Consider the following 26,530-nt stretch of genomic DNA (forward strand, 5'->3'; position numbering starts at 1 on the left):
CAGGTAGCGGCCGGGCGGGCGGCGGCAGCAAGAGCAGGGGTCCGGCGGGGGAAGCGCGCGGAGGCGGCCCCGGGCGGGAAGGCGGCCCCGGGCGGGAAGGCGGCCCCGGGGCAGCGGCGAGGGGGGCCCGGCGGCTCCTCACCCGCTCACGGCTCCCTCTCCTTTCCCGCTCCCTCCCCGCAGTGGCCGTCGCGCTGGTGCTGACCTCGCAGGCAGCTTTCGTGGAGGACCTGGATGAGTCGTAAGTAATGGCAGTGCCCGCTTGGCCGGGAGGTGCCCGGGGAAAGGGAGCAGCCCAGGGCAAACGCTGCCCCAGGCCGAGTCCTCAGCCCCAGGCCGAGTCCTCAGCCCCAGGCAGAAGAAGCTTCTCTGGCCAGAAGTGCTAGGAAGACAACAAAAGTGCGGCCTGTGTTAGGGAGTAGCTGTCATGAGCTGCCTTCTGCCTTTGCTTTACCAGTGGAGTGGATATGGGCTCGCTGTCTGCACAAAACGTGACTTTTCAAAGATAAAGTGGTTTTTTTTTTCCTTTTTTTTTTTTTTTTCAGTCAGAGCAGCCAAGCTGATACAAGGCAACTGCTGGCACAAAGCAGCATGTTTATGAGAATTGAAATAGAAGGTATAGAAAATATTTGCATGGAATGTGAGGAGAAGACATTCAATTGCCATTTCATGATAAATTTAAGCAGTTTTTATAAGGGATCAGTCCGTGATAAAATGCTTCACAGAGCAGAAGAGTCAGAAAAGAAAATGCTTTTTTGTCTAGCATTCTGCTTCCTCAGCAAGAGCAGACAATGCTGGGATCAATTTGAGGGACAATGAAAGCTCAAGGGATGGAACATCCTGGTAGGGATACTGGAGGGAGAAACCTCAGCATCTGTGACTTGTGTTTAAGCTGCTGTGCATGAGGAGCTGAAGCACAGAACTGCTTGGTATTGGCTTTTAAAAGGTTATTTTTGATCCACAGCTCATTTTCAAAGACTGAATTTGAAAAGGCCAAATGAATAAAACAATGCTTCTGCATCACAGTTGGAAGTTTAAATGAAATTGTTGCTTGGAATGACAAAGCATAACTCTGTAGTCATGGAGCTTTTGTGAAATAGCCGCTAGCTGTAGAAAGCCTGTTGTAGAAGACTTTGCTTTTTAGCCACCAAACTGTAGAGGTGTTTCTGTTTGCATATTTGGAAATTGAAGGTTCCTGTACCAAGCTTACAAGATAGGAGAAAATAAGTAGCTGAGAAGAAGCAACACAGGTGAGGTGAGAGGTGCACGACATTGCCCACTTGGCCATAGAAAAGAGGCAGAAACAGGCAGAGTGAGAACTATGTTTGTATTGACCTATGCAGATATAGCTGCCTGCAAGATGAAATCTGTGCTTGTCCTGCCCTCTTTGGTCAACTGTGACAATATGCTAACCAAYCAGAAGAGGAATCTGACTTAAAAATAAAATTATTTGTCTGGAGAAGGTGCTATAGTGATTCAGTACAGTATTAAAGAAGCTTCAAAGAGCTAGGGGAAGCAGCACTTGGGTTGGATGAGGTTTCCTTTCCATGGAGTTGTGACCAAAGTTTCTAGTTGTGCTTTGGGCTGGTTCCTTTTAACAGTTAAGGATGAATTGGGTACACAGATGAAGCTGAGATTAGGGCAACGTTTGGCCACATAATGATGCATGTTGGGATGTGTCTCTTGACACAAGCGGTTTTGATTCAAGGTTATATAATCTCTCTCATCTTTCCACCACTGTGACTGTCCTTGTGCCCTTGCTGGCAGAGAGGGTTGCAGGGGGAAGTTAAGAGGAAACTTTGAGATCTTCACTTTTAGAAACAGATGTATAGCCCTAGAAAGAAGCACCTTTGGGAAATGTTGAAATACGCCTTTATACGGAGATTTCAGTTTTACTTCAATGGTTTAGCCCATTCGGTATTGTCTAATAATTTTATCACATTTTCGTTATCAAACTACAGGTTCTGCAGCTGTAGAAGTGCTGATATAAATCAGTAAAGCTTTAATGAGAAAAAAAAAATGAATTGACAGATTGTAACTTCATAATAACTATATAGCACTTCTCTTTTTGGACTGAGTTGAGACAGTTGTGCTTTTTTCAAACTTCTGTTTTTTTTTTTTTTCCCCCTTACTGTTTGATAGTTTTCTAAACAAGATTTTAGTTTGCCCTTCAGTACTTTATTTTTTTTTTTTAAAGTTACCTAGTAATACTGGGGGAGAGGTAATAGAGTGTTTCCTTGTAAATTCTTGTTTTATGAACCAAAGCTGATATTCTAAATTCAAATACAACCCATTTGTAGTTATAGATTTGATAGCTGTTTTTTACCTGTTGCATCATAGCCAATTATTTTACTTTGTAATTGGGAATGAGCTGGAGCTTTATTAGAATTCACAAGAGATGATAGACTCTAGCTAGCTAGTTCTTGCACTTCTGCAGCACTGTGAGGATAAATCTTTTAGTGAGGTTGCAAACCAAGCAATTGRTTGCCTTTAAAATGCTGTTTTCTAATAGATGTCTTGTGTTGTCACTGTAAGTGCTTTTGCAAACTCAGCATGCTATCAAAAAGACAAAAGAAATGGGGAATGGGAATTGAATTTATCACTGATTTGCGGTGGTTTTTAGTTGCAGACACTTGGTTTTGTAATTAGATTATTGTATTAGAGTTTTTTTTTTTTTTTCTCCTAGATAGTGGACTGTCTCAGTTTTAGCATCATTTCAGGTCTGTTAAATACCATTATGAAGCTGTTCAATTTTAAATTGTAATAAATGCTCTGTAATTCTGCTGACTGTCTGTGAGCCATTTAGAGTCATGATGCATATTGGGAAATGATGAGTCAGGTTATCACTTCTATTAGTTGCACCTCAACTCTTTAATGTCAACCACATGCTTACTATATAAGTAATTATATGTAATCCTCTCTTACCATTAAAGACTTGGCAAACCATTTCCGAAAGTGTCACAATAAGAATTTTATGCAATATATTTTATGTTATGTGACATCAATACTATTTCTAGTCACTTTTATTAAAATTTATATTTTTTTCAGAAAGAAACAAACCTTCCACAAAAACTATGTTTAATTTAATTCACAGTTTACAATCAGTTAAGTAATGAAATGATATGAATGATTTTGTGGTACTTAATTCAGTGTGTAACCAGCATGCCAAGAAGTATCAAGGAATTTTCATATTTCACTCTTTGTATATTTTTATGTTGGAATGTAGCAGTTTTAGCATCTACCATCAGATTTGCAGTTAGTGGAGCTAGCCAGTTCATTAGGTTGCCATTGCCTTAACATTAATATAAGTCAATAGTACTAGTCTATTTCTGTTTTTTATTAATGTTAAACACTTTCTTTCCAGTAGTGTTATTTTTATAAAAAGCATAAACTGAAACACCTGTAGGAGTTAAATCCTGAAGGAAGTTGAATTAAAATTAGTGTTACTAAAATTAGTGTTAGCACATGTTCATTGAAGAGCTRAGCCTAACAGGAGTGTAAATCTATGCCCTAGGAGATTGTATTAGTTGAACTATAAAAATGCAAAGGTTTTCTGAGTGATGCTCAGCATGAAGTATTTATTAAACTACAGTAACTTGATCAATTCTATGCATTTGTGATGTGATTTTTTTTTTCTTTTTTTTTTCCATTGGTAGATGTTTATAGATAACAAATACCGTACAGCTGCACGTGTAGTGTGATGAGTAGAGTCAATCTAAGTAATTAAAATYAGTATTTTTTCTTTCTTTTCTCCCTATGTCATTTCTCCCCCTCCCTTCTCTCCCTCTTCCTCACCCCCAAAAAGAATCAAAACAGAGAAATCTATTAGCTTTAATTTTATACCAACATAGTTGGAGAAGTAGTTTACTTTTTCACATACAAACATAATTTATGTATGTTCGGATATATCATATTTTTTTTTCCCCTCTTAGGTTTAAAGAAAACCGTAAAGATGATATTTGGCTTGTAGATGTGAGTATGTGAGAAAAATGTGAAGATTTCTACTTGATTTCAAACCAACCTAGAAACTGAAATACAAAATGTACAATATGCTGTGCTGTAGTAAGACTGCTTGATCGTTTGGAAAATCTCTTGTGCGTGGTGCAGAAAAAATTACATGATATTAGTTCTGTTGACAATATGGATAAGCAATCTGTTTTGTTCAGGATGAAGCAGGAATCAGATTTAGTACTGAATGCAGGCTGCAGCCTGTTTTAAATCTCCTAGAAAGAAGCAGATTATCTAACACTTAAATTGAGGGGGTGATAACCTGCATTCAGATACATCCATGTTCTCTAGTTATATCTACCAACTAGTGTGCTTTTATATATTATTAGATATTGAAGTGCTAAGTGTTTAGCCTTTTTCTAACAGTTGGAGAGATTCAGTGCTGTTTAGTACAGAGGCAAAGCATTATTAAAATGATCAAGCATGTTCAAACATGCAAAAAATTCTTTATAGCACTCTGAAATCTGAGCTGTAGTGCCCAAGTGGTATAACTAAGACTTGTGGGGCATTTTTATTATTTTTTTTTTCTTTTAGTGAGGAAGTTGACTTCTTCTGTTTCAGAATTAATCATTAATGTATAGGAAGACAGTATATAATTTTGCCAGGTGATACCTTTCTTGTTATTGTTGCTTAATGTGCCCATTCATGGCTAGAAAGATGGGATGGGATGGAATGGGATGGGATGGAATGGAATGGAGTGATGCTCCCACCTGTTCTGGTTTCAGAAAAGATGGGGTCAGCGGGATTTCACAGTGTGSCTGTATGAGAATAATGTCTGAAACTGAAGTCCAGAGAGCAACTTGGAGAWATACTTGTGTATTTCCCTTCCTTTCAAAGAACATTGTATTCCTGTCGGGAAAAAAAAGAAAGTCCATATTCCTGAATAAGGATCTCTTCCTAAGATGGATTTTATGTGGTCTTCTACTTTCCCATAACAGAGAGTGAAATTCCAAAGAGATTTATTTTAATGTTGCTGAATGGTCCACTTTTAAATAGGTATTGTATTAGTACAGCAATTAAATGAGTTAATTGTAGACTTCTGTTTTCAGCATTGAAAAAACAATGTCAAATCAAAAAAGCGTGATTTGTCACTCCATCTTTCTAGCAACATGGATTTTTATTAAATTTTGTAGTATAAGGAAATGCACACATGGAAAATACCTCTTGCTAATGTGTTTGAGAGTTCAAATTAACTTCTCTCTCTCTCTCTCTCTCTCTCTCTCTCTCTCTCTCTCTCTCTCTCTCTCTCTCTCTCTCTCTCTCTCTCTCTGCTACTCAGTTTTATGCCCCGTGGTGTGGCCACTGCAAGAAATTGGAGCCCGTATGGAATGAAGTTGGTATAGAAATGAAAAGCATGGGTTCCCCAGTAAAAGTTGGGAAGATGGATGCAACTTCCTTCTCTAGTAAGTGTGGTTTGATTGAGGAAATTTCATGATATCCTCTTTTTTAAAACTTTTTTGTAATAGTTATTCTTCCGTTCTTTATCATATAAACAAATGCACTTGAACAATCTCTTGAGGTTTATGTTCCCTTTARAAGTTACAACATGCAATAGCGTGGATTTTTATTGTATTTGTTCCTCCTGTTTGTCAGAATTCTTTCTGACAAGTGGAAGATAAAAGCTTTTCAGAGATACAAATTTTGATAGGCTTTTTAGATTTTTTTTATATAATAGCACTTCTTTGCTATTGACACTAGCACTTGACAGCATCTAATTTAATTCCATTTTAGAGTCTTCTTATTAATCTTAGCAAAAATATRAATACTTGTCTATTACAGACTAGTTGCCTGAAAAGAATAAGATGTTACACCAAAAGCCTACTGAAATCACTAAATTCATTACTTCAGTGTTAAACCAGTTTCCTATAAACCAGGACTCGKCTATCTTAACCCTTTGATGTTGATTTTTGATAATGTCCTATTCATATTTCTTGACCTTCAAGGATGTTTGAAGAAAAAAGCTCYGCATTTGAAAAAGTGGTTTGTGTAGACTGAAGTTATATGCCTAATGCTGTTGTTTTAGTACTAATGTGCTTGYTTACAGTTGTTTTGCTTTAATGTGTCTTCAACCAGGAGGATGTTGAAAAGGGTGAGGCATAGGGAGCAGTGGTCTCCGGGTGAGCTTCTTTAGTCCATGCATGATGCTAAAATTCATTATTTTTTCATTAATTTATGTGGCTGGAGTAGTAAACTGTCTTTAAACCATGGTCTTGAAGAAYGAGTTGGTTCACTTTGCCACTAATCACTGTCGTTCAGGTATCGCATCCGAGTTTGGAGTGCGAGGCTATCCAACAATTAAGCTGTAAGTTGATGCTTCCTGTTGAATCGCTTTCTTTCCTACCTGTGATCTCATGTGAATTAAAAAAATATGCACATATAGCATAGTTGATGTCAGTTAAGGTTTTATTTTCCTTTGGAATCCTTTCCAATACGTATGTGTGTATACATATATACCCATGCACAGAAACATATTTATACCATTAAAAGGAATTTCTTATGCAAATTGATTTGATTAAGAACTTAAGAACAGTTCAGGCACTAAATACATGCCTGAGTCTTTGAGGTGAGTTTTAAGATTTGCTTGTTCTTCTACTTTCTGTTCTCTTTCCTGTTCCTGAAAGTCTTTTATAAAGGGTGCTAATGATTGCTGCATAGTAAAAATGATGAGAGCAGGTGTTTGGCAAGGGATGTTTATATCTTCTTTTCTTAAAACTTATAGAAAAGCACAAGTAGATAGAAGTTTTGTATGTATTTGGATATTTTGTGCATAGTACAGTCTAAGATCACATTAAGTCCTAGTAATTTTGATCACTTCTTACTATGAATTTATCAGTTTGTCTGCAGCTTATTGTTTTAGCAAATGATTTCAGAATATATAATAGATTTTTTTCCAGTTAAGTTTCTCAAAATACGGTAAAGATTTTTAGCTTTCTAATCTTTAGRGAGGAAGCACTCCCCTGGCATATAAAGGCATATAACTATTTTTTTAAGAATGCTTTCATCATGTAGTTTTCCTAAAGCTTTCAAGGATTTCAAGGCAGCTTGTTGAAATTTACCTATTTACAAGACATTTAATCTTTTCTATTTTACAGTATAAGTTTCTCCTGTCAGTCAAGTACAGTAAACAAAACTTTGTGAAATCCTAATTAAGTACATAAATTCAGGAGGTTTTGTAGATCACTTGATATCTTTCAATTATGAAAAGCCGTTAAAGTAGTTTCTCTTTGTTTTTTGTAGGGACTAATCTTTTTGAAATGCTGAAAGCTTGGGTGGTTTTTAAAATATATTTTTAATATAGTCCTAAGCAAGAAGAAAGCTTATTGTTTTCAGAGTAAATGACAGCTATGTAGTAGAAAAAAACAGCAGTTACTTATTAATAATTAAGAATATTAATTATTTTCAGAAGAAAGTAAGTTATATATTGTATAAATAATTCTACAATTGCATTTTATTGCATTGCAGAGTTTTATGTTTGGCAAACCAAAGATTACTTCATTTGACTGATCACTTGACAAATGAGCTTGTTTATTATTTGTAACAGATGACTGTAATACTGGTGTGGAGGTTTTGTAGTTCTACATGTGCAGATATGTTTTTAGTTTGTTGTACTTTTAAAATCTTAGTAGTGTTGTATTTGTGATGTTTCTTAATATATTTTTTCCCCTCTTTTTTCTTTTTTTCCCYCCTTGTCTTTTTATCCCTGCTGTCCAGGTTAAAAGGTGACTTGGCATACAATTATAGAGGACCTAGAACCAAAGATGATATAATTGAATTTGCTAATAGAGTAGCAGGGTAAGTATAGATTTACATGAGAATAGTTCTGGTATCTTAAATTGTAGGATTTTTCTCTAAAGGATGGAATTTAGCTGAAGGGCCGCAAGTGGGACATGAAAGAAGCTACATATTAGTCACTCAGTTTCGTGTGCAATTGTTAAATTCTTTATCATACCCTCAAAACTTGAAAGATGTTGATGTCCTTTTACAAGATTCTTTACACAAGGAGATTGTACAAGATTGTTCACAGCATTTTCCGTRAACTTCTTTTTCTTTACGGACAGTGGCCCATGGCCTCAAAATTTATAGATAATAATCTTTGAGAAGGAAAGAAGTTCATCATTCTTTTTTCTCATTCTTAAGAAGCTTTCATATAAATGTATAAGATTAATTATAGTTCCTARCAGTATAATAACTATATAGTCCAGGACTGTCACTGTTCTCTAATAAGTTACCAAAAATCTGTGAGAATATTTATTTCAGTGACCGCATTTCCTAAGTGCTGTGCTCACATCCAAAATTTATCTTTCAAGTGACCATGCAGTGCATAAATGACTTGGAWATTTATTAGTTACTGTGGCATTTTATACTAAGATACAGAATAATTTTATTTAAGAGTGCTATTGAGGAAGAATTCCTGAATTTATTTTTGATGGGGTGTTTTTTGTTTGCTTGTTTGTTTTCCTCCTCCCTTCCTGAAAAACTTAAGCTTGAATACTTTAAAAGTTAAATAAGAATTTACAAAACAAGCTTTACTTTGCTTTGGGAAATTTTGCAAGAAACCTGTATGAACTCTTCTTGGGCATCTTAACTTGTTTCMATTTTTGCAGCTTGTAGAAATTGAGATTTTTTTTTCTCTTTCTTTCYCTTTTCTTCTTTCCTGCCCTCCCAGACCTCTAATCAGGCCACTTCCTAGCCAGCATATGTTCGAGCATGTGCAAAAGAGGCATCGTGTACTTTTCGTGTATGTTGGTGGGGAATCTCCTTTAAAGGTTTGAAACTTGATTAAATAAAGTTATTTCTTTTGGCTCTTCACAGATGTAGCTTAAAACACATCTTCTAAAACAGGTGAGAAAGTAGTAGTTGAAAGACTGAAGAAAGTGCATATGTTGTAATTTTTGTCTTTATAATTACTGAAGTGCTTCTACAGTCTTTCGTTATAATCATATTTTCTAATTGCTCTTTCAAAATAAAGCTTCCTTTTACTTGTATGAAAAAAAATGAGAGGAAAAAAATCCTTTGATTTCTACTAAAAGTTGAGAAGTTTACAAAAATGTTCGTATCTTTACAGGAAAAATACATAGAAGTTGCCTCAGAACTAATTGTTTATACATACTTTTTTTCTGCCTCAGAAGATGTACTGCCTGAGGTAAGATCTTTCAGTTCTTATTCTTTCCATATAATTCTACAAATCTCTTTCCAAATTGGATGTCTGTCTTTGAAAAGAATATTGGCAAATCCTGAACTGATTAAATTGAAGTGTTTGATATTCATGTCTGCAGTGGGTAAAAAATACAAACCCAGTTTAGTTTCTAGTATAGTCTTTTACTGTCTACTTTGATGAAACTTTTCATAATTGTTAGTATGCAAATCTCTTGTCCTGTTAAGTAGTCGCTAGTCATTGCGCTTCTTGCAGTGCACATTTGACATGCATGTAAATAGTTCATCTGTTAGTACTTTGGCCAGATGTTTCGCTAAGCAGATTAATAAAGCAATATAAACTTAAATAGAAGATATGCAGGATTTTTCCACTGATTTTCCTGATTTGTAAGATAAATTTGCTCTTTGTACCTTGTGCAAAGCAGCTGATCAAAACAGCAATCTGCTCTGGGATCAAATAACCCAGTCTGCTAACTGCAGAATCCCACACTCACTCTTTTGGGGATTCTGTAACAAGGAAACCACTCACAGTAAATCCCAAGGGTGAAGAAAGTTGCCAGTGCTATTTTTAAGCCTAAACCTAATTGCCTAAGTGCTGAAGTAAAATAAAGAGGCTTTCTAATTCTTGTTATCTCCAAATGGGAGATAACCTGAAATGAGTTTTAAAGTGGGACATGACTTTGAAAATGCTCATACAGGATTAATGGAGCGAGAGTTCACATAATTTTATTTGTCATTCACTAGCATTTTTTTCTTGATGCAGCCAAACCYTTCACAGTGATGCCCAATGATAGAATAACAGGTGCAAATTGACAGGCAGTTTCACCTGATATATAAGGAAAAAATCATTATTGTGAGGATAACAGAGCACGCCATCTGTATAGAGGCCTGGACCATGTGCTCTAGATGTCCCTGTTGAGCAGGGGGTTGAACCAGTTGAACAGAGGATCTCAAGAGGTCCTTTCCAACCTCAACCATTCTATGATTCTTTTTTTTTTTTTTCTACATCCTGCTAAATAGAACTGGCTTCACTATAAGCAATGTATTTTTAGATTTCCAAAAGCCTTGTGTCAAGAACTATTTTAATTTGAATACTCCTGTTTTTACTTTATCCTCAGTTGAGCAAGAAAAATAATATTCACTTGCATATTGGAAAGTGTAAAAGCCTGGAGATGTTCCAGATTGGAAATTCTGTGATCATGCTGATAAAAAAATRAGCAGATATGTTTCGTGGGAAAAACCTAATTTTGCTATAACTCATATTGGTGGTTCCTAATATTCTATGTAAAACAGCAGAAATATTGTAACACTGACTGGTAGTTGTACAGTGCAACCTTCATTCCAAGATCTGTTTTGCCACCACACATACTCTTGTCTGAAGTTTAGGCGTCTTTTGCAAATTATGCTCTGCCTAGATTGATCTGCCTCTTAAGAAACTGAACTGCTCTTAGAAGAAATACAAGAATGAAAGCATCATCCAGAATTACCTATTTGTTCCTCATTAGTATGAACTATTAAATGTGAAAACAGTAGGTTCACAWTGTATCTTTGAGAAGGAGAATTGCAGGAGGCTCGTCAATTAGAAGAATAAAATATTGTTCCTATTTTTTTCCCACATGTCAATAAATTAGAAAGTTCAGCCAACAGTGTCAACAAGACTGAGCTTACTACATGTTCTTTTATTAATAAATCACATAGTCTGTTGTTGTAACCAAGAGTGTTAGCAAGCAGTAGGGAGTAGATACCAGAATTCAAAAATGGCAGGATTGCTTTTTTTCCTTTTAAGTGATGTACTGAACGTGAGATGACTGTCTTTAAATGCAAAGGAAGAGTGTCAACATGCAGTATATTTTTAAAGAAAAAGTATGTTGATGACCAAATAAATCCTAAATACTGTGTTTAGGATGCTAATTCATACAAGTTCTGTTTACCTAAATTAGGGCTGTTTGCCTCCTTATGCAGAATGAATGTCTTTATGTTTTCATCAGCCTGAACCGCAGGAAATGGCAGAGACTTACAGTGGGGTATATAACCCCATTTTACCTCTTATCAATATTACCTCTTGTTCCACAACAACAGTGAATGTTAGTTTAGAAGAAATAACTTCTATTACTAAATAGAAGTTACTGTTATTAATATTTAGTAATAAGATTACTAAATAAAAAGCATTTAGTAGAAATAACTGCATTACAATTATGATGTTTATTATTGTACGTTATTGTACCTGTATTACAGGTAGATTAACAACAGCATAGAGTGGGAGTAGAGAATAGTGAAAAACTGAAACCTTTAAATTGTCATGTCTTTCTTCTGTCTAGAATTCATGACAGGCTATGTTAAACCGTCCTTCACACGTACTTCAAGATATATCCCTGTAGACTAGCTGTGCACACTTCAGGATTTCTTTGTTTGTCTAAAATTTTCTAATCATCCATGGTTTAATTGAAAAACACCCTCTCTTTCAGTATGTGACATTGCCTGAATTGCCAGCTGTTTTGGTATTCAAAGATGGAACTTACTTTGTATATGATGGTACGTAAAAACTATATATCACCTTCAGACAAAATACTGAAAGCAGGTAAAAGAAACCAAACCCAGAACATGTGGGATTCTTTGAAGGTCATGTTAGGAGTGGTGGGAAATTCTCAAATTTCATGGTAAGTAGCAGTTTTCAAGGAATGGCGAAATACTGAACAGAAATGTAGGTGTTTAATGCCGCTATGCATTTTTTTATGGAACAAAAATATGATCTATTAAAACAATTTTTTCCATGATGTCACAAAAAATATGTAAAAGAAACAATTCTAAATTATTTTGTGCTGAGTGACCACCTTGAAAATTCTTATTTCCAATTATTTTGTTAAAATTCTCGTCTTATACTAACAGAGTTATAGTAAAAATTAATTAATAAGTTATACATATTGAGTATGAGAGACTGACTGACATTATTGGTAGAAATTGAACACTTGAGTTTTTTCCTCTATTAAAAAAAAAAAAAAAATACAGTTCATACTAATGTTCATATTGAGTACTGTAAAAATTTGGAAATAATTGATTCACCATCCTTTCTCTGAAAGAAGATAAGTTTCCCAAATGATAGGTGTGTACAAAACCAAAACTTAGTTTAGACTTCCCAGGGTTTACGTAGCAGAGTGTTCCAGTTATTGTCAGTGTACTCTTCTTTTAGATAAACTTTCAAAACATACAAATATTGCTAATGGAAGAATGGAAGAGACTAATCAGATTTTCCCTTTTCAAAGGGGTTTAAAGGGGTTTTAATTTTAAATCTCTCAAACCTTCTTTTGCACCTTTTTTCTCCAAGCTAGGGTTTTTTTTTTCTTTTTTTTTTTTTTCTTTTCCTCCTTCCAGCTTATTGGCACCTTTTACAGCCTTTATTTCAGGCTTATTTTTGTCTATAGAATAATATAATGCTTTGGCAGATGCTAAAACATTTTTCTAATTAAATGAGAACTTTTTTTCCTTCAAGAAAACAAATATTTTTGTAAGAGATCATGGTTGTCTTTTAATGTCTACTTCAAGGAAAACGAAAATTAATCTTTTTTAAAATTTTCTTTAATTTTGGATTTTTTTCTCTYCTGACTTGAGCAGTATCTTTATTTCATTTGATGTCTTGAATTCAGTAATTATATTTATGTTTTCTTTGAAACATATTTGAAAGTCATCCTGAAAAGAAGCATTGATATGAACAGCGTCTCACATGTCTTTCCTTTCATTCTCTCTCCCAATATCAATGAAAAAAACTTACTTAGCCACCCTGCCAAGACCTATTCATCCTTTTTGTCTGCTCTGGTCTTCAACTGGTTTTCGTTTTTTGCACCACTCTACGTTCTGGTTTAGGCTCTAGTCATGTCTTGCCAGTTGCTTTCAGATTTCTCACTTTTAAGTGAGAACATTTACTTAGCTCGCTTAATTATACTTACCCTGCCTGATATTTAAAGGAGAACGTAAAACACTCTTCCACCCCTTTCCTTTCTGAAGTAAAATCTTTCTAGTCTTTCAGAAAGTCTAGTGAGAAGTAAAAGGTTTAGCCAAATGCATTTCAATGCTGTCTTTATTTAGTGTGTCACAAACTTGTAAGGGAAAAGAATGCAAGTCTAAATTTAACTTGGAGGTTGTTTGCTGCAGTCTTAGGTCATTGTAACAATGTTCTGAACCTCAAGTTCACTGTGGACAACAGTTAGGCCTGAAACAAGGTTATTTAAGATATTTGTTTACATATGTATGTGTCTAAGTGGGATATGCACATGTTTTTCCAGTTTACTTGTAATTAAGAGAGAATTAGGTTCTTTTCAGGTTGTAACAACTAGTAGTTGAAATCAGTCTTCAGTGCAATTGATTCTGAATGATATGTGCCAGTTTTTGTTCATTTGGATTCACATTCATGTTGATGCATTTACTTTTCTTTATTTCTTCTTGCTCTTTTTAAGAGTTTTCACCAGTATTGCTTTCTGTATTTTTGCATCTCCTCACGCTTTCTTTAAACAGAGGAACTGTTCCTTTCTGCACTGGGTTACAGTATTATATTTACCCATGACTTGGGTAATTATCAAACCAGCTATAGCTCAACTGCTATAATGCTGCTATAATATACTTTTAATTTAACAAATTAAAATATTATTAGAGAATTCTAAACTTGTAGAGAAATGCATTCATGTGATTAAGTCTAACAACGACGAAAGATAAAGTTGAAAAAAGCATTTCCTTTTAAAGTACTGGAAGTACCCTCGAAAGTGAGTTTTCTGTTTACTTGCTTTTAAATACAAAATGTGTGTTTGATCTTCAGCATTTTTTTTTTAATTTATTTATTTTTAGAGTATGAAGATGGTGATTTGACATCCTGGATAAACAGAGAAAGATTTCAAGGATATCTTAATGTAGATGGCTTTACGTTGTATGAACTTGGAGATACGGGTGAGAAGCTGCTGCCATTGAATTCATTCACATCCTTTAAACGCCAACCAAGATTAACAATCATTTAAAAACTTGTTTTTAAAAGTAATTAACCTTGTAAGGTTGGTAGTGTCAAACACACGTTTGAAGTGGATGGGACTGTTTTTATTGATTTGGTGGCATCACCAAAGCCTGCAGTAGTCCTTTCTTTGCAGCATACAACTTCGTCTAGTCCTGTAACAGTCGCAAAAAATGAGTGATGCTTCAAATACAAAGCTTTTGCTTCCTTAAAGTCAAGAATTTTTACAAAGAATTTTATTATTATTTTTAGGGATTTTTAAAAGGGGCTTAGATATGTCTAATGATTTCAGATACCTTTAGAATGGATATGGTGAAGAAAGGAGAAGTGAAACCCTTGCTTTAGCTTTTCTCTAATAACCTTTTCCAAGTACAGTGAAAACTTCACAGCTGAGTGATGTGTGGCAAGTGGTCTGTGCCACATCTGAGGTGTACATTCACCAAAGTAACAGGTGACTTAAAAGATGCCAAAGTATTGAGTCTTCCAGAGTTTTCCATCTTAAAATATACCTTCCATTTAGAAAGAAAGATGCCCAAATATTTAAATGTTTCGGTCAATGTAACATGAACTTCTTTCAGGTATTAAGGATTATGAAATGCATTATCTTAAATTTTTGTAAAAATATTTGTGTAAATGTATTATACCTACCTTTTTATAGGATATTTACAGAAGTGTTGTTCTTTAAATGTAGCTGTTCTCTTGCCATTTCATTTTTTTCTCAATTTTGAATTACAAGAAAAAAAGGAAGTAATAACTTCAGAAATATAATGGGGGATATTACCATTTCACCCAGTACCTGGAATTCATTTTTTTTCCCTCTTAATCTAAAGAAGTAGTTGGAAAACAAATTTCATGTTATTTGGAAAAATATTGCGTATTTTGGGGTTCTTTGTTAAATCTGTGTGCAAGGTCTTTGAAAAGTTGCTCTGACTAACCAAGCTTTAGCAATGAATGAACTAAGTAAGAAGCTGCCTTTCTGATTCAGTGAGTTCTAGCGTCTGTCACTAAGTTCTTAAATCTTCTTTCTGTAAGGATACTACTCCCAAGTTTTTAAGAATATTGAACAAAAATAGACATTAAGGCAGTGTGGTTGGATCACCTTGAACCTTGGAATTATAAAATATTAAGTGATATTGATGTTATACAACATATAATAGTTTATATAAAACTTATAGTAGTTTCTCATAACATCGTATTTATGATGTGCAAATATGGCTCTTGAATATCTTTGTATATATAAACTATGTATTTGTCCATACTTTTCTTCTTTAGCTTCTTTCATTTTTAACTTCTTTCTTCGGTGACTGTCATGTAATGCTAAAGATGTTACGTTAAACAATATCTTAATATATCTTAAACAGTAGAAGCAAATTGGAATTTGGTCAGCTGAAAGAGGTTGTTTGACATCCAGGTTTTTAATACTTGAAACTAATTCCTGCTAGATCTTATAGGTCAGAAGTATTTTTCTTAAGGGGAATGCGTGTGTTTTTAATTTTTATTTTTTTTGTAATAGTTTAACATATTTCATTCCTTACTTTAGGAAAACTTGTGGCTATTGCAGTCATTGATGATAAAAACTCTTCAGTGGAACATACCAGGTACAAAAATGAGTATTGGTGACACTGTGAGAAAAGGGTGCTGGTACGGCAAAAAACATTGTTGGCTTATAGAATTTTGGAAATTTCCTGAAACTTTTCAACTATTCAGGAATAAGTTAAACGAAAGATTTCAACTTGTGAATGATCTTCAAATTATTACTTTACTGAACTTACTCACTTTACGGCTATTTTGAAGTCCCTGCAAGTTTTCAGTGAGAGTTTGATTGGAATTTCTYATGTCACTTATGAGATCACAGGAGGAAATAAAAAATAAGCATTTTTGATCTTTGGGACAGTAGTTGAAATAACGTTTTTTAAAAGCTAATATGTTACCTTTTTAGTACAGAAAAGAGTACTTGAGTTCACACAGCTGAGATAATAAAAATTTTGTTTAAGTCTGTTTCATCTCAGTTGTATTAAAATGAATTTGGTGATGCTTAACTGTTASCTGTAGAACCTTTACTCAGAGAGGTTTTATTTAGCTGGGTCAGAATTTACTACAGCARTTGGGAGGCACAGTACTGTCCCAACTCCTTTTCTGATTACATACATCAATCAGGTAAAGACATGTTGTTCAAATTCCATGTTATATTGTTGTTGTTGTTTTTTTTTATTCAAGAGCACAATGCTCTATCTTTAGAAAGAAATAGGTGGATCGAGGAAGCCTATCTATCTTTTTCTCACATTTTAACTACATAGYGTCTCAATCCTGAGAAATCAAGCAAGGTGAACAAGGTGTTTTGTTAGTGGAATTAGAAAAATTGCTGATGAGAAGTTAGTCCTTATTACAAAAATCTAAATGTAATCTAAATTTTGATGGAATATACCTTACATACCAGTGCATCTTTTTTTCTTCTCCAGACTAAAATCTATTATTCAGGAAGTTGCTAGAGATTATCGGGATCATTTTCACAGGTATGTTTATGTGGTGCCACAGCATCTTCATCAATGCTGAGCTTTAGCATTGGCATTTCTACAACAGCAGTCACTTTGACATAACAAGACATAATATTATTTTTATTAATATGCTAATCTTAATATTCATAAGAGAAGTTCCTCAGTCTTGTTTTGGAAGGCTGGTCAGTTTTTCAAATTATATTATGCATTTAGTGTGTGCTGTCTTCGCTTAAAAAAAATATTTGAGGAACTTTTGATACTGAAACTCAGTATTCTTTTTTTTGTTTCATAATTATKCTTTTCATGATAATGCTTTTCGCTCTGTCTCTACTAGGGATTTCCAGTTTGGCCATATGGATGGAAATGATTACATTAATAGCTTACTAATGGAGTAAGTAAATTCTTATTTGAGTATTATTTCTTTTCCTGTACTTGTCACTAACTATATTTAATTAGAAAGAGCCTCCTGAAGAAATTCTGCTTTTCATGGTTTTAAAAGATTGTTGTGCTTGAAAGTCAGTATAATGTAATGGTTGTTTGCTAACCTAAAGCTATGTAGTCTAATGTTAGAAGTTTGGCTTGCCATTAGTGCTGATAAAGCTAGTCTTTGAAATTTGTTTTGTTTAAAAAAATATGTATATAATGTATCTCAGGCCTGCTTACAAGCAATTGAGGAAAATAGAAATTGCTTCAGTTTGTAACAAAATAAACATTTTTGTTATTAGTATTTTTTTTATCCGTTTATGGATATAGAATATAAAGCCATGCTCTATTCTTATTGAGAGGTGCTGGAGGCTGGTGCTCATTGCAAGTGGCTGTTCCCACATTACTTGCCTGATATCAGGAAAGCGGCCAAACAGCAAAGTACAGTGATTTCCAGAGGTTTTTTAATAAGAGATTTCTATAAGAACAGAGATAGGTATCARTTAGTATTTTCATACATGATTTTGGAGAGGAGTGCATGAATGATTGAACAGACACTTCACCACGTGTCTTAATCTTTAAAATGTGCAGAATTATACTTCTGCAGAGAAGCATAAGATACATAGATGGCATTATCTGCCCTTGATGCATAAAAAATAGTAAATTTTGGAAATACTTATTCAAAAAAAATCTGAAACCACAAGAGACCATCYGGCCCATGGAGAGAATGCAGGTGGATGAGCAGAGGCCGTGGTCTGGAGCAGCGTGAGCGCCTGCCTGGCTCCTGAGTCCGGAGGGCTCCATGGAGGCCCCATCCATGTATCGGTGCCGCCCCTGCCGTTCRGTATCAGAACACAAGGAATTTGCAAGCAGCGGCATTACACAGAGCTGAACAGTGTGACTGAGCTCATGATGAGCTGTCAAAATTGGGGCTCTCCTGCCTTCACTGCTGCCTGTTTTTTGTARGCTCTTGCAGTTAACGTGGCTCTGTGGAGATGTTGGGGCATGTTTATCTGGCAGAAATGTTGCCCTTTGTTTGGGAGAGTAGGGGARTTGCTTTGCTTATCTAGCAGAAAACCAACTGTCAGCTGTCTTCAAATGTATTCTACCAGTGTACAAAGAAAGCGGACAGAAGGATGGCCTTCCTAGAAGGAAGGAAAAGAAGGGGAAGAAGCTGAAACTGGCATTGATAGTGGTAGTGGTCTGACAGCAGCTACTGCAGCTTTTCAACTTGTTTGATTAATTTCACTCTCCAAAATGCCCGATCTTATAATTTGAAACATATGGGAATCGTTTAAACTATTCACAGGCTTCAGGCTTATTTTATAAAGAAAATATATGTATTTGCAGTATGAGTGGAAATAGGCAAAATAAGTGATATATGCAGTAATACCGGTAGCCCTTCTTTAGGTTACTTGAATAGTCCTGAGTAAAACTCTTATTGTCAGTGCTTCGGTTTTCCACTGGATGGCAGCAACTAGAAACAAGTAAAACAGCCTCTTGAAAAACTGCCTGTTGCCGAGTGTGTGTGAGCATGCGAGTGTGTGCATGTTTGAAGTATAGTGAATACACAAGAGAATAGACTCGGTTTCTTCTCCCAGAGCACAAACGCCTGGCCAGGTTTGACTCCTGGTTATGTTTGTCCCTAATAGGTAGAGAAAATTTTTAATGCAACTTTTMTCTAGACATTTATAAATATATAAATATATCTCCTTGAAAGGATGAAGGTACTGTGTTTCTGTAGTTGGTTCTACTTTCTTTTGACATGCACCATAATTTCAACTTGAGACTTAGAAGTTGGTCTCCACAAATTTTCTAAATCTTCTAAAAGTTTCATTATTTCTTCCGGGGAAACTAAATAGCTTGAGAAATATGAACATCTACATTTTGGGAATTTATTTTTAAAAATCTCAAATGTATGAGGAAAAAACTAGAGGCATTTCTGTAGCTTTAAGAAAAATAGAATCTTGATTAATTACTAAAAATATTTTAATAAAATAATTGATTATGGGCTCTGGTGCCACAGTTATGGTTAAAGTCATCAATATTAGGTATATAAAGTATGTTTGAACATGTTGTTATTAGACAAGAGTGCAAATTAGAAAATTGAATGAAGAAGGGACTCCTAATGACTAAATACGTTATTGATAGAACCTTAGAAAATYGGCAAAGGGAGCAGAAGACTTTTAAAATGTTTTTTAGGTCTTGTTTGTCAACCAGTATACTCATGCAGTATTAGATTTATCTAAATAGGTTCCACTTTGAAGTTGGTTCATCTTTGAGCCATATATTGGACTAGTTTATCTCAAGGGTCATTTCCAACTTAAATTTTTGGTTTAGGTGTGACCCTACACAATATTTATATTTGTGAACTTCAGCTGCTGAATAGTAGATTAAAAATTACCAGTACCTCTTGTGCTGCATCTAAAAGGAATGTGGTGAAAGTTTGGTTCATGTGCCTTTCTTTTTGTTTTGAAAGGTAGAGGTTAATTGATAATGCCGATCAATTGGACTATGGCTGTATGTAATTGAATTATAGTTTTCTTTTAGTGCCCTAAAGCTCTTCGTAAGTTTCTATTTCAAATAAGCAGTTACTATCTGAGATGTTTTAGTAACTGCCAAAGAGCAAGGTACCTGATTTGTGCTTATTATAGGTTTCTAAAATACAAGAAGCTTCGGTAACTTCACAAACAGAAATGTGAAGGAAAACATATTAATGAAAAGCATGCTTGTGACTTTAAGGTGGGTCTCTTTTCGCTTTCCTACTGTCACAGCTGCTTTTTTGGGAGCACATATGAAGAGAAGGTGACTGGATGCACTTCTAAACTGTGCAGGGAACATTTGAATTGCAATGTGTTGTGCAGTATTTCTGTAAATATCTAACACTTGTTTTATATTTTCAGTGACTTGACAATCCCCACTATTGTGGTGTTGAATACCTCCAATCAGCAATATTTTTTACCAGATAGGCAAATTGAGAACACAGAAGACATGGTTCAGTTTATCAACAGTATCTTGGATGGTACTGCTGAAGTAAGTCTCCAGTGTGACGTGGAATATATTGGCTGGTGTTTATATATTTGTTGGTGTATATTGAAGTTGGGGAAAAGTAATTTGGTAACCCTAAACGGTTGTGCGCTGTGTGTTACCTTTCCATCTCTCCATGATGATGATGCCAGTAAATGTTGTGATTCCTGAGGGATATCTTTGCTCACTGCTCTGATTTCATTACCTGTGACAAAAAGTAGCTCTGTTTCTCTGCCTGTAGCTTACTCTTAGCTGGTAAGTTGAGAGGGTTTTTATTCCTTTTCTTGATCTGCTTTAAATGTAGTCATTTAAAATTGCCATTTAATTTCTTGCTTGAGTAACTCCACTGTTTCTTTTAACTCTGCTTTCTTTTGGGAAGTGAATTAATAAATTCAGTACCGTGATGAGTGGTAGATTTGAATTCAAAAACAAATACTTACATTGCATGTTTCAGACAGTTATGAGGTTACTGTCTGTCTTCTCTAACCCTGAAAAATGAACAGTCTCTTGTTACAAGACAACAAATCTTGTAAATCCATCTGAATTGAAATCCATCTTTAACCTTGGCAAAACCAACTCCTGTTCATTCTGCCCTCAGGGTACATGGATGGAGCGCTGTGTGGATGAGTCAGTGCTGTGGATCAGAAGTTTCCTTCCTACACAGAGGGGCAAGAGGGATTTGCAAATAAGGGAGACAGTGCTAAGAAATACCACCCCCCAGGAACTTTTAGGGGAAGGAATGCCCCTCAGATGCCTGCTCTGAGCCCCAGACTGCTCCATGCTGAACGTTTAAGGTTCCTTAAGGCTGTGAACCTTAGCTGAAGCACAGGTGCTGTTCCAGCAGCAGCTTTAGGTGCTCCRGTAGCAATAAGTAATACTCTGAATTGCTTCAGTCATATGGGATACATAATCTGAAAAATATATGTAGTACAGCATAATATAAATTGATCTACTTATGGTTCATGGCTTTACTGGCCATACTTGGAGCCATAAGACCAGGGGTGTTTCTGCAAACTCATCTGCATGTAAATATGAAGCACCAAGTAAAATTGATTTCTGTCTGCTTTCTCATGTTGAGAAATTCTGTTTTTTTTGTGATGCTTTGCATCACACTTTGTCATAATATTGTTCATCCCTTTGTACTTTTTATACTTTTTATTTACAGTATTTCAGCTAGAATGATTAAAGGTCTATCTAGATGGACCTCTCTGTCTATCTTAACTTTGTCACATTAGTGACATCACTTCCTTTTTTTTTTTGCATTTAAGCTAAACAGAGCCATATATATATATATACACTTATATATATATATATTTAAATATTTATATATTATATATATATATATATATAAAAATTAAAAAAAAATAAAAAAAGACATTACTTTGGCTATGTTCAGGCCTAAGAAATCATGTCGCTATGGCAGTTTATTCCAGGTAAAGGAGAAGGGAATACAGACTTCCTGAATCATAGTAGAATTTTGGGGGAGTTTAACCCCACTTGATAGCCCTTCCTTGATAGAGAATAAGAACACCAAGGTGAATTATCCCAAACTGTTGTGATTTGTGGTAGCTTTCTTCAGGTCACTCTCATTTTTATGAATCTGGGCTGGGGTGTTTGGGTCAGGATCAAGCCTTGCTCAGTTGGCTCCTCCAAAGTGTAGCTTTTCAGTCCATTTGTTCCCGAAGCAAAGACAAAGTGAAGACTGTGTCTGTTCAACAGATGAATTGCTTTTGGATAACCRTAGTATTTTGAAGGTTTATATAAATTAGGAGATACGGTAGGCATAGGCTGTAGCTGTCCAACTCTAGCTTTGTTTACTACACCTACATGCCCTTTTTTTATACAGTTCTTAAAGTTTCCCTAACGGCTGCAATCATTTTAAAATAGATAGCCAGCAGCAGAAGGAAAAGTTGGAGATCTCTTCAAGATTGTAGAATTCTTMCAGCCAGACGCAGGGTGATTCCTGTTAGTGTTTTTCTATGGTAAGAGGTAGTAAGTGGCAGTTCATTGTTGACATGAGCTGCTTTAAGCAGGTTTGAGAGGATATTTCAGGTGGCTATTGAAATGCTTGTCCTTGCTTGAGAAGTTCGAGTGCCTGGGCATGAGATGCAAGAATAATTACTTTTCATTTCCTTCTAAGGGGACTTAAGATTGCAGGGTCTGAAGAATGAACTTTTGGCATCATAACTGAAAAGTGTCAACAGTTTTGACATGGTTCCATTTGAAATTGCAGGCACAGGGTGGTGATGGATTTCTGCAGCGAATCAAGAGAATAATCTATGACGCCAAGTCCACTGTAGTTGTAAGTTTTCTGTTTGTTCTCTTTCGTTTAAGATTCAAGTCAAGTTGCTAGTCAAGTTGCAGACTATTTCAGATGATTTAGATGCACTTTCATACTAGTTTTTGACTTCTGTTTTCTGCTTTAATACATACCTATATATGTAAACATACAAGTATAGTTTTAAACCTAAAGAACCTGCCTTGATTAAAACTTTAAATAATCTTTTCTAATGTGATAAATGTTCAATATATGTATAGTCAAAACCACAGTTGGTCTCTTACTCTTTTTTACTCCTTTACTGTTTTCTAATTTGCCATACACTTTAAGTAATAGAAGAGGAAGAATTCAATATTTTTTCCCTCACACTTTTGGTGTCTTTCAGCTGAAACTCATAGCATTTCTGCTGTCTGTGAAATGTTGCAGTTTCGGTCCACTGAGTGCATAAGTGAATTACTTAGAGGTTTTTATCATCATACTTAAACTATAAGTCTGTGCTTAACAGAATTTTATTTGGAAGACCTAAATCAGTTTCTTCACTGGTGCTAGACAACCCAAAAACTTCTTCAGTGAGTTTAAGTTGAAATCTGCATGTTTCTATATACGTCGCTTCCAAACTTTTGTGGAAGTGCTGCGTTAAGGCATCAGTTTCTAGAAACCAAAAACCTATTTTGTCTGAATAAAATCTGTGGCAGTGGCTTTGCCTTATAATGATTCAAGCCTAACAAATTTTAATGTGCACTGATAAGAACTGAAATTATTATTACTTTAATGCTCTTAAAASAGCTTCTCAAAGTTATGGCACATTTTCAGTCAGTGTGGAATTCACAGTGTAACACTTCAGTATCCGAAGTTTTGAGACTTCTATAAACTTAAAATGGGAATGATGGAATGATTCCTATTCCTTGAATAAGTAGTAGAACATTTGTGTGTTCACCAGAAGGGTTTTTTGACTTCAGATTTTTGTTCCGACAGTCTGTGTTCAAGAGTTCACCTCTCCTGGGATGTTTTCTCTTTGGGCTGCCCCTGGGGGTCATCAGTATCATGTGCTATGGCATCTGCACAGCGGATACAGAGGGAGGCTTAGATGAAAGTGAGTCCCCTAAAAAGGAACATGGTGATCGGGAGCTCACAGATGAAGGCAGTGAGGAAGAACAAGAAGAAAAGAAGGAAAAATATACAGAACTTTCAGATGGAGAGCCTAAACAGAAGACCATATTGGAAAAGAAAAAAGACTAAATTGTCTAGGAAAAAGAAAATTCTCTAGAATTTCCAAATAGACTTATTTATTGAAGGTCATTTATTAATGATCTTCACGAATGAGGACCTTTTTATCTGAATTACGTAGTTTTGACTTGCATGTATTCAGCTCTTTTCAGATATTGACAGGGAGAAAAAAGAAATTAAAAGTTATCTTAATTGTGTTTAACAGACTATCAAAGAGTAAACCAAGGGAATTTGCAGGTACGACTGCTATTTTTAGAAGATTTTTTTTTTTGAATTGTACATTAGAACAGTGAAATAAAGATGGTATTACTGACTTCAGTGTATGTGATGAACTACTAATAATATAGCCTTGCTAAACATTTGTTTATATAAAAACTAAGGATGGAATCCAAGAATGAATAAGATATCTGCAAAGTCTTTCAGAGACTGATAGCTACAGACAGCTTAGAGTTTTCCAAAGTCACATATTTTTGTGGTTGCACATTATTCTGGAAAAAGATACTTCTTTTTTTTTAATTTTATATAAAGTTAAGAGTAAATTGTTATATTTGGAGGACTGTTTTATTATGTAATAATATATTTGGAGGACGRTTTTATCATGTAATAATATATTTACAGGTGGTTAAGAATGTCTACTTGATAGTGGTTGTGGGAGTTATATATTAAAATCCTTRAAGTCCTTATTAGACATTTATGCAGCTAAAAGTTATTGCAAAGCTACGTTACAAGCCTCTCTTTAAAACAGGATTTCCTGTTAAATTCCTTTCTGTGAGTAATTATGCACATTTTAATGCAAATGGTCTTATCTTAAAATTTTCAGAATCCACAGTGCAGTTTGATGGAAGACTTAAACATTTAAGCATAAGTCTAATGACAAATTGTTTTGAATGGTGTAAACCTGTTTACAATGTTAAATCCAGATTGTTACATATCTTTGAGGTTGTTGATGTTGATGATTTGGAGACTGTTACCTCTTCTGGCCAAGAGCTAATAGAGCATAACTTCAACATCCATCGAAGGAGGGGTATTTGTCAGTGTCCTGCATTGTCACTGCCCATTCAGTCAGGAAAGTCGTTTTTAACACAGCCCTGGCTCTGTGCAAAGGACGGGCTCCTCTCCAGGGTTAAAGTCTCCCAGGACTTTAAGGCTGTAGGTGCAGCCCCTGTGTAGCCTCGAGGGCTCTAAGGCAGCSGTTGGTGCTGGTGCCATAGGAGAGTGGGGGGGATATGGAGGGTGGGATGGGGGAGCCTTTGTTATTCCTTCTTTTATCCATGGAGATTTTCCTGTTGTTTTATAGCATASAAATTTTCATGTCGTCTGTGTATGGCAGCGTGATGGCGGACCAAGTTATGTGATGTAGCACAGAAGTTAAAGACGTTAGAGATGACTGTTGGTGAATTTAAATAAGGCATCTGCCAACGTGAAAGGTAGCACCATGTGAGTCCTAACCCRGGGAAATGTAGCTTTTGTTTTTAGGAAAGGCTAGAAAATTCTGCTTTTGCAGTACGGTAARAACTAGCTTTGTGTTGCAGTGTGCAGTACAATAAGTAGGTTCCTCACTTGAGAAATACTTGATATCGAATAGTGTTGATGAAATCTGAGGAGACAGGAAATTATTTTTCAGAAAAACTCAATCTTTGAGTTAGACTCTAACTTTTTTTTCCTTTGGGGAAGAGAGGAAAGTAGATGTTGAATGATGTTGAATAGCAGCTGTCTGATGTGGCTTTCCTTCCTTTTTGCTTTCTCCTTTTTCCTTCTGTGATTTGCCTTTTTAATTTTTTTTTGTCTCCTTTTTTTTTATGTTTAGTAAATCTGCCTTGTTGGTTGTAAATAATAACTTGATTTTTGTTGTTTTTTAAAACTTTTTTCTAATCTGTAGAATACTTTGAGGTGCAGCCTTAGCAAACCTTTGAAGAGTGAGAAGCTTAAATGCGCTTAGGAAGTTCTTTKAACATTGTGTAGATGCTCTTGAGTTATGATTAGTCGACATGTAGCACTATTAAGGAAGTAAGATGTTGTTTATCTGTGATTTGTCTCTTTTAGTAAGATCTCAAGTATGGATTAGTTTTACATTTAATATTGAATCAACTAGAACCAGAAGTTTTTTTGTTTTTTKKTTTTTTTTTTTCTGTGAAACTAAAGCAGTAGCTGGAACACTGCAATTTGTTCTATCATGTTTAACTAAATTCTGAATTCTGCTGCACTGCAAAGAAATGTGTCAACTGCACACCTCCATTTTTGTACGCTTTTTGTTTATCTGTTTATTTTTAGTATAAAGTCAAAAGAGCCAAGTACGTTGCTAAGAAATCTTCTGTGGTATGGACCTGAAAATGATAAATGGTCAATCTGTGAGACACAGATCGCACTGGAATCTGCTGCAACTGTAATATTTAACTGATTCTTATGAGAAAAATGTCATGTCACTTCTGAATTTTAGTATCAATTCAATGCTATATGGTTTAAAATCAAGCTTTAAAAGTACTGACATTTTCACCAAATCTTTCTCTCTGCTGTGTTTATCAAGGAATAGGGCAGAAGAAAGTCATCGAAGTCCTGTACTGGGTCAAAAAAGTGGTAAAAGCTAAGGGATTTGCTTTGGTTGTGCAAATAATTTGGAGTGCTATCTGAGGGAATTATGGTGTTTTATTTTTTCTTGAATCTCTAAAGGTTTCTTTAAGCAACTTCACTGTAATAAATTGAGTTCATGAAATAATGCTTTTTTGGAGTCAAGTGTAAGCCTTTTTTCTATAATAAAAACATTAAAAAGAACTTCTTTTCATTGTTCAGTTTATTCTKTGTTGAGTTTAGATATAACCTATTTTGTAGGAGGCTGTATTTTCCTTATGAATGTAATTTAAAACAAGAATGACTCATTACAGAAATGTAGCTAATAACTTTTTAGTTCTTGTCTTTGATATATTGAAAATA

General features: G+C 35.1%; 1 protein-coding gene across 1 annotated transcript in view; it reads left to right on the forward strand.

Annotated features, from left to right (window-relative positions):
- The window catches only part of TMX3 (thioredoxin related transmembrane protein 3), a 26,444-nt gene extending 333 nt beyond the window's left edge, over nucleotides 1–26,111 (forward strand). The window contains exons 2-16 of the mRNA XM_026038691.1: nucleotides 4–241; nucleotides 3,933–3,972; nucleotides 5,288–5,411; nucleotides 6,265–6,310; nucleotides 7,720–7,800; nucleotides 8,675–8,774; nucleotides 9,074–9,151; nucleotides 11,628–11,694; nucleotides 13,996–14,094; nucleotides 15,693–15,750; nucleotides 16,612–16,665; nucleotides 16,982–17,038; nucleotides 19,974–20,103; nucleotides 22,331–22,399; nucleotides 23,351–26,111. Of these exons, the coding sequence (XP_025894476.1) occupies nucleotides 4–241; nucleotides 3,933–3,972; nucleotides 5,288–5,411; nucleotides 6,265–6,310; nucleotides 7,720–7,800; nucleotides 8,675–8,774; nucleotides 9,074–9,151; nucleotides 11,628–11,694; nucleotides 13,996–14,094; nucleotides 15,693–15,750; nucleotides 16,612–16,665; nucleotides 16,982–17,038; nucleotides 19,974–20,103; nucleotides 22,331–22,399; nucleotides 23,351–23,614 (1,505 nt within the window). The 3' untranslated portion in view covers nucleotides 23,615–26,111. The remainder of the gene's footprint in view (nucleotides 1–3; nucleotides 242–3,932; nucleotides 3,973–5,287; nucleotides 5,412–6,264; nucleotides 6,311–7,719; nucleotides 7,801–8,674; nucleotides 8,775–9,073; nucleotides 9,152–11,627; nucleotides 11,695–13,995; nucleotides 14,095–15,692; nucleotides 15,751–16,611; nucleotides 16,666–16,981; nucleotides 17,039–19,973; nucleotides 20,104–22,330; nucleotides 22,400–23,350) is intronic.
- The last annotated feature ends 419 nt before the right edge of the window (nucleotides 26,112–26,530 follow it).

Source organism: Nothoprocta perdicaria, unplaced genomic scaffold (assembly GCF_003342845.1).
Source record: "Nothoprocta perdicaria isolate Ctin4 unplaced genomic scaffold, notPer1 scaffold_216, whole genome shotgun sequence".
NCBI classification, from domain to species: domain Eukaryota; kingdom Metazoa; phylum Chordata; class Aves; order Tinamiformes; family Tinamidae; genus Nothoprocta; species Nothoprocta perdicaria.